Below are 14,202 nucleotides of genomic sequence, written 5' to 3'. Positions count from 1 at the left end.
TATCTTCGACACCTCGAAGAATTACACATCCTTTTTACATTATATGTTCAATAACAATTCGTTCCCTGTAAATTCATTGATATTGTCATGCCCTCGACACTTTAAGAAACTAATAGGTCTCCAAGCATCCTGTTGACCATCTCAATTATTTACAGGGAACAATAACTGGATCCTACATGTATATTATATTGAAAGAAATATATTTATTTGCGTGATTTCTGATTAAATGTGGAAATTTGAATATTTGGAAACCGTTATTTTTTCTATTTTTCAAATTTATAATAAGCTGAATATTCATTATTTTCTGTATTTACCTTCTGAAATCTAAGGTTTGGCAACTTTTGCTCCCTTTGTGTCATCGGTTGTTTCACGTCTTTTGGCTTGGTTGAAGTTTGTTTTCTGAATTTCTGATATATTCAGGTATTTATTTCAATATATTTTGAGTTAATATGAAACGTTGATTCACTATGCGACATAAGAAGTGAGTTCTTTGTGGAGAAACTCGCGAATTGAGTCAAATATCGAATCACTGATATGTTTTCATTTCCGCGCGCTTTATGTCAAATTTGATAGTTCATGTTGGGAGCACTACCACTTACCGCTCCAGTCGTCTATTGCAAAACGGCGGAAGCAAAGTTGTACACCTAATATATTTGAATTGTGTCAAGTGTAAACCATTTGTTGAAAAAATGATTAAATTTATTCCAATCTCGATCTGCATTCTCCATCATCTCCATCAACAAGCGATCCCACCCGAAACTGTAGAACAACCGAAATGCAGCAGCAAAAAGCTCCTGCCTAATTGCAGCGTTATATTTTCGTCTACGCGATCGCTGTTCAACACGTGAACTCACGTCATTACACGAGCCAGGAAATTGATGGCACTTTGTCATCGGCAATTCCCTTTGACGTCGTGAATCAACAAGAGCATGAAAAAATTCATCTGTCGGAATATCTTCTCCAGCGGGGTGGCCGAAGGGGGTGCGGATGTCTGTTTTCGCAGGGGGAGCGAGTTTGGCGGGTTCCCTCCGAAGGTAATTCGCCCCAAATAAATTGAATCGATATCAGGAAATATACACAGTTTCCTTGCTCGCTCAGTTTCTGTTTAAGGTCTGTTACACGGAGGTGGAACGGTTATTTTCTCTTTCCTATCTGCGGCATAATTTGATGTTGGAATAGAGGGGAAAGGGAGGAGAGCAGGAAAACCTCAAAATTCCATCAATTATTTACTAACGAAAATGTGTTGAGGGTGAACAGGGTAACAAGTTGATCGCTGTTGTTTTCGGAGAGAAGAATTGATTTCGAATAATAGGTTTAGCCGATGTTGGCAATAATGGTTTCGGGTTATTTTTTTCAAAATAGTTTATTTTGTGGAAAACTCTTCAGAACATCTATAGTTCCTTTTTTCCAGCCTTAATTTTTGGGAGGGTCGACGTTATGAACCTCAAGTTTTTTGAGGGGACCATTTCGTACCTTGTCTGTTTGAAACACATATATAGGTGGTTCCATTTTGGGAGTCATCACCCACTGACCCCCCCTGAGACCACGCTTGCTATGGAATATATCCTGAATGCCAGCGTCCGTATGAACTAATCTCCTATGGTGGGTAGGATCCTCAGAGTGATAAGCATAGATAGAGGAGGCATATGTCATTTTCAGTGAGCTCACTGAAAATGACATATGCTTCCCCTTGAATTTTCTGCAATAATATGAAGAAATCTGCGGCTGAGGCTCATCGAATGCTCTACATACGGTGGAAGAGAGAAGTTTTTCGAAAATTCAGAATTGGAGGCATTACTTGAGCAAGACTCATGTCAAACGCCGCCCAGAATTGGCAGGCACGTCAACGGCCAAACCGAATATTCACGGTTCCAAGGCCATGCTCAGTATTTGGTGGGACCAGCTAGGCGTAGTGTATTACGAGTTGTTAAAACCGACTGAAACAATCACAGGCGATCGTTTTCGAACGCAAATAATACGTTTGAGCAAAGCATTGATAGACAAACGTTCGCAATACAACGAGAGACATAATAAAGTGATTTTACAGCGTGACAGTGCTCTACCCCATGTTGCGAAACTGATCAAGACATACTTGGAAACGTTGAAATGGGAAGTCCTACCCCACCCGCCGTATTCTCCAGACGTTGCTCCCTCGGACTATCACTTGTTACGATCAATGACAGACGGCCTGGCTGACCAGCACTTCCGGTCTTATGACGAAGTAAAAAATTGGATCGATTCGTGGATCGTTTCAAAAGATAACCAGTTTTTTCAACGCGGGATTCGTTCGCTGCATGAACGATGGTAGAAAGTAGTGTCCAGCGATGAACAATACTCATATATCATAAATGTATAAACAGTTTTTCACAATAAAGCAAAAGTAGTTCGCCTATATAGTATTACACAGAGTGGGTCTTGAACTTGCATATTAAATTTAACCTTAGATTCCTTTCATTCGATAAAACACTGTTTTTATTTACCGTTTCTTCAGATTCAGCTCAGGTAAAAACAATACCGTAGCCAGGGGGAATCAAGGGGAATTGATTGCCACCCCCCCCGCATTCCTGGAATAAAAAAAGGTTATACATATATCAAGTGCGCCCTTCTAAATCTGTTATTGAGAGCTCTCACACTGACAAAAGTTAAATGGATATGTATCAAACATAGGTGTAACGAGGGAAGGTTATTGGAGATATAAACCCCCGATTGATTCGGAAAAACAAAACAAAAATTTAATAACACTTGCTAGCCGGGAAAATATGAAGAATGTAATGTATCGCTTCCCGACTACTTTGAAGGTTAGAAATCCATCTTTACTTATCGTTTGTGAGTATTTTTTTCTAGGTTGTTGAGTTTGAGAATCATCGTAATACTGCCAGACAAAATAGCACCACAGGATACAAACTGTCAGCGTAACTCAATAATTGAGCGATCTATCTAGGAATGACTGCTTGAAAACCAAAAATAAGTTATAAATAACAATGAAGAAATCAATCAAATCGTCATTATTCAGTGTATTCATTCGTAACCCCTAATATTTGACTCATCAATAACTCATTTTCAAATGATCCGGAAGAAGTCGCCCCATTCGAAAGCAATTAATCACTATGTACCTTCACCGCATTAAGAAACTGAAAAAATAAATCTTACACGAAACAGACTAAAAAAAGCTACTAATTGTTTTCAAATTTTCCTTCATTCCCCTTAAGACAACACGATGAAAATAAATGATGTGTTCAACGTTATTTGATAATGAAACATTTCGAACACGCCGTTTTATCAACCCTGAATCTCGATCATCAATCAGAGTAATCGGAACTGACGCAGTGACATTGACAAGAATCCCTATCACAAATGCACCATAGAATACTGATATCACATCCCTTGTTTCAGAACGCATAAATGACGTTGACGGAGTGGAACCCATCCCGTGCCAGCCCTGGACCTCGAGATTATCTAAAATGGCACAGCCCAATCTGGATTACACGGGTAAGGACCAGTGGTCTCATTCAGAAATTAGATATTTGCCGTTCCCGAATCCTAATTCGTTCCCTGTTTAAAATGTGGGGGGCTGTGATACGTAATCTGCTTTCCATTTGAACCGGCCTGTAAGAGATGAGCTGCTATTGTTGTGTAGAAAATTGCAAATATCGGACAAGAGACTCTGATGAGTGAAATGAGAAAATATCCATATCGTTCGCATTGTGGCGCTGTTGAATAGATGAAAAAAATTGGGGGAGAAGTCAATAGAATACCTGTTATCCTCGTATGTTTTAGTGGATGATCCTCAACAATGTATTATTGTCATTTCGAGGAAATAATAATGGACTAGTTTTCATTTTTTTGTTAAGGATTAATTATAAAAATTTAAGTAAATTGAAACAAAAATGTGGAAGAATCATTGAAATATCTCTAGAAATGAAAAAGTTATGGGACTTTGAAGTTGCGCTTGGAAGAATAATTTCATAGTACGTGTAAGTGTCGTGACGTCACACACTAGACGACTGGTATTCGCAGAGTGCTTACGAATTCATTGGTGTACAATCACTTGTGCCGTTCGTGTCGTGTTTTGTTCGTTACACTTACACTGAAATAACTTACTATATACATACATATAAATTACTTTTTACTCCTCACATGAATATGTTTTGCCATTGATAGACTTCAACAACTAGTACTCAACTACAAACTGTTTATGAAACGTTTTTTAAATAAATCATCATTATAAGTTGCACCATGATGAAGCAAACTCAAAAGTAGATACTTACTTGAGAAGTTTAACTCCTTTTTTTTCTACACTGACATAAGATAGATTTGAAGAAAAAAATTCCATCACTGCGAATATATCTATTTTAGGCGAATTGTCAAGTTGTCCTTTCACGAAGCCTTCTTCCATTATGGTGACATAAAAACAAAACTAGAGTTAAAACTACTCTGTACAACTACAAACGGTGCGAGAGCCTTGGCGCGGCTAAGTATTTAAACGTAATTTATGGTGTAGCGATCACAGGCAAGAGCCGTGACGTCACAGACCAAAGACGTTCCGCGCTAAAATACGTAAATTTAAATAATATATTTCTCAGTCATTTATGGATTTTCAAAATTTTTTCACTGATTTATCAGTTTTGCTCTATATTTTAATTCTATCGTGTCAAATATAGTATTATCAACATCACTGAACTAGTCCATTTAGATTCAAATACATACCTCCTCATAGAAGCAGGGTTATCAAGACAAACAGAAATATGTTCTTACAATTGATTAAGCAGTTATACAAAAGACATGAGAAAGAACTACGATAGCGAACTTCAACATATTTTTTCTCTATTTCTATGGTGAATCCGTTCTATCTGCCATATCTTGTAGAACAAAATCGTGCGGGAATATCTCATAGTTTAACACTGGTTTCATGGTTATATTTCATTATAATATGTTGGTACTCAGAATTTTTCTGTCATGGATTAGTATCAAGGTGATTCACCGCGATGGTCTTAGGAGTTCATGGAAAACTAATCACAATTTTGTTCTGAAAACTTGCATGTTGGAGTTTGAGACAATGATCTTCCTCCCTGAAATAGTTTCAGATCTCTACAACTTCCGGTGATACTGCAAACAGACTACTACCTTCTTATGTCGAATGGCACCCCCAATATATTATTGCATCATTAGATATCATTCAGCTATATACCATACCTTGGGTAAAAATGAACGGTTCATGATTTAATGGGATTCTAATGAAATAGTATATTGTGCAACAAGTCCAACTTTTCTCGCGAGTGTGGAGTTTGTCGCACGAACCTGAATGGCGAGTGCCGCAAACACACGAGCAAGAAAAGGACTTTCTCCACATGTTGCGCACTATACTTTTCCTACAACTGCACAAATTTCAATGATTCAAGTAATGAACTTGATTCAAATCAAAATGGCCTTCGTTGACAGTATGTGCTAATTTATTGCGTTTCCATAGAAACGACTCAAAAGCCCAATTTCATTGGTCTACCAACCGAGGTGTGGGCAAAGTATCGTGAGAAATAATATTTCCCACGGTATGAGCATTACATAGTTTTGAAATTGAGTAAGCTATGAAGAATACGCTACTTTTCATAGCAGCTGTAGGAAAAACATTTTTTCGAAAAAACTTTTATTATTTTCGATGCAAATACGAAATACCTATTATAAACCTGTTCACGTTTTGGACGAAAAATGTACAGGGTGTTTATCAGATGATCCTGAACAACTCAAATTAATCAAAACTCAAAATTTTCAAATTAGTACCTATATTTCTTATTATTTCAGTCGATTCTACTTATAAAAAAAATGGAGGTTACTTAAGCAAAAATATACTTAAAATTAATACCTTGAGAATTATCTAGGGAGAACTTTAAATGAAGAAAAAACGCAATTTTTAACTGTGTGGAATACCTAGTCTGTGGCTTCCGGAAACACAGAAAGAAACTAAAATTCCATTCAATATTGATTTTCTTCTAGGGATATCTAATGTATGTAAATAACTCAATTTTTTACAATGATATTTCTTTGAGTCATCACTTAGCAATCTGTTCGAGGTTAAAAACCATTGTTGCTCTAAATCCGTTAAGTCTCCAATCACTTTTCTACATCGAATATGAATCTGTTCAGTATCAAAATAATCTACATATTCTATTGTAGAGTATGTCGATATTCGCTTCAAAACAATAAAAAAATTAAACTAAATGCTAATTACAACCATATTCATCGCAAAGCGTACTGAAATATCTGAAATTCCTAAGGATCTAATTACAGCATGACCTGGAAAACCGTACCAATTTTCATTAAAATCCTATAAGATTTATCGAAGTTGAGGCTATTATTTACGGAAACAGAAGAAACTTGTAGATTCAGTAGAATAAAATGTATTTCCTGAGAATAAATTTTGAAAACATTTTTCTCTGCATTGAATGAAAAAAAAGAAGAAAAACACTGGGTGGAGTCTATAAACGAAATTTTCGAATCAGTAGGTACAGCATACTTAGTTAATTTCCAACTAAAAACAATTCAATGCAAATTGAAGCTTGTCTCCACTTCAAGCACTCCTGAAAGTTCCACAACCTCTCTCATACAAGTTGAAAACCATTTCCATTGTGTAGCTCGAAATCTTCCTTCATTCAATTTGTGGATCACTGTGAGCTTGAAAAGGCGATCTTTACGTTGGGTTCCGCAAATAGTTTGAATACTTGACGGACTTAATAGTGTCAAATGCCTTCGATTTAGGGATAGATTACCAATGTCGTAACTCTAGGAATTCGAATGCATCTGTTGAATTTTTCAAGTGGTGTTTCTACGGCTGAAGCTTAAGTAAAAGCTCGATGGATCGTAAAAACTTTTCAATTACTACCAATTGTAACTAAGATTTGTTTTCTCCTGTTACGTTGCTTGTGTCAAGACAACCTTCCCTTGTTCTACTGTCAGTTGTGGAAGAGCTTTTACATTTGCCCTCACAGAATATAAATAATCAAATGAAAGGTAAATACAAAAATAATGTGACAAACATTTTAGGGAATGTATGTTTTTCCAAAAAGGGGGTATAAATATTTAATGTAACACTCAGGCCTAATAGGGTATGTATTGTAGACACATACAGGTAGGGCCAACGAATACTTTACACTCCGCTTCAAATGAAAATCTTAAAAAGCGTTCATTTCCGTCGAAATGTGGCCTGTTGAAAAAACAACTTGCTTGGTATTTCCATTCAATAACTTCAACCCCTGGCGGGGGGAGCAGAAGCCCCTGATTTTGAATGGGAGTGAGGAATGTGAAGTTCTCATTGAGTATTATCTGACCCCAAAATTTTCATCGATAAAAAAATGGTAGAATAGTATAATGGACAATGTGGAATTTATCTCGAGAATAATAATCATTCTTAGCATTATGCATGGAAAATATTTAGGATTCCTCCTGTTTTCAAAAAGAAGGGACAAACTATGCCCGAGCAATCATCGTTCCACTAGTCTCCTTCCTGTCATCTCGTATATTCCTAGGAGAGTTGTGTGAAACAATTTGCTCTATTTCTTGTTCGAAAAAACCAGAAGTGAAGTGTGAGTGAGATTTTTGGGTGGACAATTCACTCATAACTGCAATTGGGGAATTAGAGTGGCAAAGCGCATTTAAAAAATTGGCAGTACAGAGAAGGCTGATTCTCAGAAATATTGATTTTTATCAGATTTTTTCAATTTCGGTACCATATACCTAATCGAAGTATAAAACTAAATGATGAAAAATACTATCATTATATTGAAGAGTCACTTCACATTTTGCTTGAAGGATAAGCCACAAAATCCAGTGACCCTCTTACGTGAAACACCCTGTACAAGGTATATTGTCCATTGGCTACCTGACCAAAGGTAGAAACAATGTATATTACATAACATTACTAGAACGATTGAATACAACCATTAAGAAATAGCGTCCTCAAATGCAAAAAAAATTCTTCTTCACCAAGACAATAATCAATAATCACAAACCGATAAAAATTGCGATCAAACGAATTGCGCTTCCATCTACTTGACTGCTTAGATTTTTCTCCAGGTCTGGCTCTCGGTGTTTACCGGCTTTTTGCAGACCACAAAAGAATGCCCAAGAAAAAAAAATTGGCTCTAATCAATAAGTGAGAGCCTATCTTGAGATCAGAGATGAATCTTTCCACAGAAAAATGTATTGAAAAGTTAGAGTAGCTTTAGAATAAATGCATCACTGTTGAAAGTGACTATATGTTGTTAATAAAGTGAAATTTCCAAGAAAAATATGTTCAAACTGGTTATATCTGGGACTTGTGGAGTGTATTGATATGTTGGGTGAAGTTTTCATTGACCCCACGGTATATTCTTCTGCTGCAGTAATTTTTATTAATTTCATTCGAATGAATAATATCAAAGCTGTCATCAGTATGAAAGTATTTTCATAATTTATGTGATGAAGACTTCTTTCTATTCGAGTGTGCTCTAATCATCGTGTGAATGTATAGAATTCAGATACATTAAGGACTTCCTGACATGGATCTCGAGATAACATCTCATTAACTCAACATGAAAAGCTGAAGGGGGAGTTCGAAATGAACATGCACTAAGGTTGCACCCTTTTTTTTATTAACCTAATTATCACACGCACTGAATCGTTATCCCATTTGGTAAAACAACAAACCTGTTGAATTTTCCGGTTTGTATTCAAGATGTGGTAGGTCGTGTAGGGGAACAATTAGACTATAAGCGATTATATCAGTTTTCGTGTATTTTCGTTCTTATTTTCAAGAAGATTTGAATCAATTTTTTGGAAAATAAAAATGAATTAATCCGAATAGAATTAACATTTCAAACTATAATAATTACAAATGTGTAATTATAGTCACATGATGATGTGACGTTAACAAAGATTTTCTATCTTCATGAACTGTCACAGATGCCCTAAATTCGATGCTCACTGAAAGCATCTCAAAAACTACTACTACTTACTATTTTTTTCGGTTTTTTCTGAATATTCTGAAAAATATGAGGACTAACGCAATAATTGTTGGAAGGAGTAATTGAGAATGAAAATCTTGATAATATCTAAGACATAAAATGAAAAAAAAATGTTTTTGCAATTTTTTTTTTCATTTCTTGTATAACCGGAACTTCCGGAGCTTCGAAAATATTTAAGCTGAATAGGACATCATAAACAATATCATAGTCCGAATTTTCAGATTTCATTATATGTTCTCCAGAAACATATAATAGGCCGTCGAACTTGAAACACCCTGTATAACAGACAATTCAAATTCATTGCATTTCTGCAAGGAATGTGCTCCCAAATTAACGTTTGGGATAAGGAAAAATCATTTTTGATGAAATCCCATTCGACAACTAAAAAAGCAGCCTGTATATCATAGACAATCCAAGCTCGTCCACTTTCTGAAAGCAAAGAGTCCCGAAATTAACGATAAACGATAACGAAAAAACAGTCTTTATAAAATCCCATTCGACAAATAAAAGAACAATTTCAACATTCCCACCATTCATAAAGAAGAGTCCGGCTTGACGTCGACTTCTGAGACACCCTGTATATCATAGACAATCCAAGATCATTCAATTTATGAAAGCAATATGTTCCGGAATTAACTTTAAGGATAACGGAAGAACATTCCTGATAAAATCCCATCCGACAACGAAAAGAGCAATTTCACCATTCATAACATCCAAAGGATAGTCTTGTCAGTCAATAAAAGATATTTCGGCGTGACGTAGACTTCTGAGACATCCTGTATAGCATAGACAACCCAAGTTCATTCAATTTCTGCAAGCAAAGTGTTCCGGAATCAACGTTAAGGATCACGAAAGAACAATCTTGATAAAATCCTATTCGACAAATAAAAGAGCAATTTCACCATTCTCACCATTTATAAAGAAGAGTCTTGTCAGGCCATAAGAGACATTCCGGCTTGAAGTCGACTTCTGGGACATCCTGTACACCATAGACAATACAAGTTCATCCACTTTTGAAAGCAAAGTGTCCCTAAATTAACGTTGAAGTTAACAAAAAAACATTCTTTATTAAATCCCATTCTACAAATAAAAGAGCAATTTCACCATTCCCACAATTCATAAAGAAGAGTCTAGTCAGGCCATAAGAGACATTCCGGCTTGACGTCGACTTCTAGGACACCCTGTTTATCATAGACAATCCAAGTTCATTCAATTTATAAAAGCAATATGTTCTGAAATCAACGTTAAGGATAACGAAAGAACATTCCTGATAAAATCCCATCCGACAACGAAAAGAGCAATTTCACCATAGATAACTTCCAAAGGAGAGTTTTGTCAGACAGTAAGTGATATTCCGGCTTGACGTAGACTTCTGGACACCCTGTATAGCATAGACAATCCAAGTTCATCCACTATCTGAAAGCAAAGTGTCCATAAATTAGGGTTAAAGTTAACGAAAAAACAATTTTTATAAAATCCCATTCGACAAATGAGAGAGAAATTTGACTATTCCCACCATTCATAAAGAAGAGTCTTATCAGGCCATAAAAGACATTCCGGCTTGACGTCGACTTCTAGGACACCCTGTATATCATAGACAATCCAAGTTCATTCAATTTATAAAAGCAATATGTTCTGAAATTAACGTTAAGGATAACGAAAGAACATTCCTGATAAAATCCCATCCGACAACGAAAAGAGCAATTTCACCATTGATAACTTCCAAAGCAGAGTCTTGTGAGAGTTTTAAGCCTGTACGAGTAGAAAACCGTCGCTATTTGAAGGAATCGAAGATGATCAAACGTCAAGTCGGAAAAAGGAGACTGTTCGGAAGACCCCAAAGAAATCCAGCCGAGACGAAGTGACGTGCGAGTGGGGGTTGGAGCTCATAGACCGGAATGAAAGGATGGGAATACAGGAAGTGAGTGGAAGTGTGGATTTCCGTTCTCCGGAGAGGAGAAGACAACCTATTCCGCAAACTTAATCGTATAAGAAAGTTTTTGTTGGTTGTTCGTGACAGCTTCAGCGATACAATGTTGAATGATTGGGGGGATAGCGTAGCACGTTTGTGGAAAGCGTGAATTTAAGGCGCCTTTGTCATGATTTCAATATTGATTTATTTCTATGGTTATCCAATTTCCGGCAGTTTCCGTGATCATCGTTAAATTTTTTTTCAGGATTCCATTCTGAACATACACTTGAGGGTGCTCCAAATTTGTTGTGTAGTAAGAGGATCTTAGAATCCCTTTAAGCTAGATAAACTATGAATGGTCCGTGAAAACCGCAACCAATTTCAACCAAGTTCAATTGTTTTCAAATTATTAGAGAAACATGGAAAATGGCGTAAAATGAAAACATTTCATAACTTCTTTACTGCTTTAAAAATTATTATTTTTTGATGAGAAATACAAACTATCCATTCAGAATTCTCAAAAAAAAAGAAAATTATATGTTGTATAATATATTGTATTTCATTAATTTAAAAATTCAGAATATCAATAAATAGAAATATTACCAAATAAGAAGGTGATAAATGAGAATTTCTTTGAACTAGTGTTTTAGAAAAATTTGTAATCCCATGATAACGGGAAAATTGAAATTCATCATTGAAATAAACTAACTGACAGAGAAACTGCAAAACCCAGAAACATAAATATAGCAAGTAGTGAATGATTGAAAATTGGAGAAAAAATAAAGGGTTTAAAATGTTTTTTGAAGAATTTGTTATCAATATGTTTTGTCATTGATGCAATAAGATGGTGTATTTTTTCTTAGGGGATACTATCCCAAGCTACCTATACTTCATGTCTCAGAGTCGCCAAAGTCCATGGAGGCTGAGATAATTTTCCATATGGGCGGCCATGGCGAAGGGTTCATATGAATCGCTTCGAAAAAGTTTAAACTAACTCTGGCAACATGAGGTCGGCCGTTATCTTGCTGAAATATTGGATTCTCGAGCCGGTTAATGTAAGGAAGAGCATATGGCTCCACTATTTCTTGAAGCTAACGCAGCGCTATCATATTATCTCGAATAAAGACTAAAGGTGGCCTTCTTGCATGTGCTATAGCACCTCATACCATAACGCTTACTGTCCGGTGTACATGACGCTCAACATCAAACTAAGGTTCACGTCTTTCTCTCCGACGTCGTCAAACCCTTCTTCGGCCATCATGTGTACACAAGGAGAATCGAGATTCATCAGAAAAGAAGACCTGATGCCATTCCACATTTCAATGTTGACGCTCTCTGCATCACTGTAATCCTTGCCGGCGATGCTCAACCGTCAGGAGTAACAAAAAATATCTAATAAACAATTCCAAAAAACACAAGATGGGGTCAATAATGCTGCAGTCCAAAAGACCTTATCCGGCGGTAAAATGTTCGGACAGTTACAGGATGGCCTTGTTCTTCTAACCACTCATCAGCCAAAGATCGAGTTGTCGAAAATTGGTCTCTAATGGCCATAAATCTTAGACGTCGATCTCGAACTTCATTTGTGCCCCTTCGACATCCGGTGCTTACTCTTTTTTGATTTTGGGCATTATCAAATCACGATTGACAATATCTCATAACAGTAGTTGCATTTCTGTTCGTACGGTTAACAATTTCTCGAAATGACATCCCCGCCTCGACCTCTTTCAAACTCACTTAACCGGCGATGAATTGCCCGTACACGTGTTCTAGGCATTTTAACAACAACTAAACATCAACTTTGGATCTCCTCGAACAGCTGGTTCGTTGTAAAATTCAAAAAACTTGCAAAAAACGACTACAATATTTATGTAATAAAAATTGTTTACATGAAAAAATCTTCAAGATTTTTTTCCAAATTGAATAATTTCAATCAATGTTTTGCCAAAAAATATTTAAAATTTAAACACCTTCTCCTGGGTGTTGCAGTTTCTTTGTCAGTTAGTATATTTTTCGGAGGTTTGAAAATATTCGTCAATCGCTAAAATATTTTAGGGCTCTATTCAGATTCTAACGAATTCTTATTTGTGGATATCAAGACTATTATATAAAAAAACAGGATTGTGAGGAGCACCTGTTCCTATATCCAAATTGATTGTTCTAAGAAATAAGTCGTTACTTCTGCTCTAAAAAGGACTACTTAGTAAATAATAGAATCATTCTAGACTTATTTCTACATCTTTCATACAAAAAAATTCTGACAGGAGTTCGACGAAGGATGAAAGAAGATTCATCAGCAAGATTTCAGGCTTCCAGAAGAACAATTGGATCCCATTAAGAGTAGAGATACACGTCAGTGTCCCGAGATAACGAGATCGAAAAAAAAATCTTTTTCGTTATCAGGGGACGCAGCAGATAGTGAATTGTATCAGATGAAACGAGATCAGTATTGGATTGAATGTGTACATACTTACAGTTCTCCCCAAGGAAAAAGGATTTTTTGCGGGGATAGGATCCGCTCAGATCTGTCCTTTGGTCCATGGCGTAAGGATAATAGACTATTTTCAGAAGATACTCGGATGCATTAGTAATTCTTCAACGCTGGATAATGTGATCTATTCACCTTCAACATATGTCGTAGATTTAAATTTGTTTGATATCCTAGCAAATCATAATGCTTATTTATGTATCAAGGACGGTTATGTCCCAAGGCCAACGACTTGCAAACCTGACGGCCTTTGGCCCAAGGTAAACTTTGAAGAAACGGAGAAAAATTAGACATTTCTCTAAAAACTTTTTTCTACATTCATGCAAAAAGCAAAACTTTATTGAACTATATTTAGTGGAAAAAGAAGTTCTTTATTGCACTAGTGCAATAAAGTTTTTATTGCACTCATCTGTCATTCTATTTCAACGTGCTGTCATCATGACAAACAAATATTTCAGCCTGAAGGAAATAACGATGTGAAGTTACCAAGTACTAGTACGTTTACAGCAGTAACAAATCAAGAAGTGGATTTAAAAGGTACTTCACTACGAAATATTCATATTGAAAATTGCATCAATTATTCATTCACTTCCAGCATTGAGGGTAAAAATGAAGTTTGAGTTAAATTGTTCGTAACGTATTAGTTCCTGTTTCAATGCAAATCGATATTAATAATAAAGTATTCAAGTTGCGCTTTTCATATTCCTACACCTAGTGCCGCACCTCAATAAATCATTTTTTTTTGCATGAACGTAGAAAAAATGTTGTATGCAACTCGTGCAAAAATTGTTTATTATGCAAATGTGCAC

At 36.1% G+C, this 14,202-nt stretch overlaps 1 protein-coding gene across 2 annotated transcripts in view; it reads left to right on the top strand.

Annotated features, from left to right (window-relative positions):
* Positions 1-14,202, top strand: part of LOC123673652 (SCY1-like protein 2) — a 224,692-nt gene that overhangs the window by 42,174 nt on the left and 168,316 nt on the right. For both annotated transcript variants that reach the window (XM_045608245.1, XM_045608244.1), the window contains exon 4: positions 3,394-3,489. In XM_045608245.1, coding sequence (XP_045464201.1) covers positions 3,394-3,489 — 96 coding nt within the window. The remainder of the gene's footprint in view (positions 1-3,393; positions 3,490-14,202) is intronic.

This window comes from Harmonia axyridis, chromosome 2 (assembly GCF_914767665.1).
Source record: "Harmonia axyridis chromosome 2, icHarAxyr1.1, whole genome shotgun sequence".
NCBI lineage: Eukaryota > Metazoa > Arthropoda > Insecta > Coleoptera > Coccinellidae > Harmonia > Harmonia axyridis.
The sequence above is the reverse complement of the archived record's forward strand: the minus strand, read 5'-3'. Positions and strand labels throughout refer to the sequence as shown.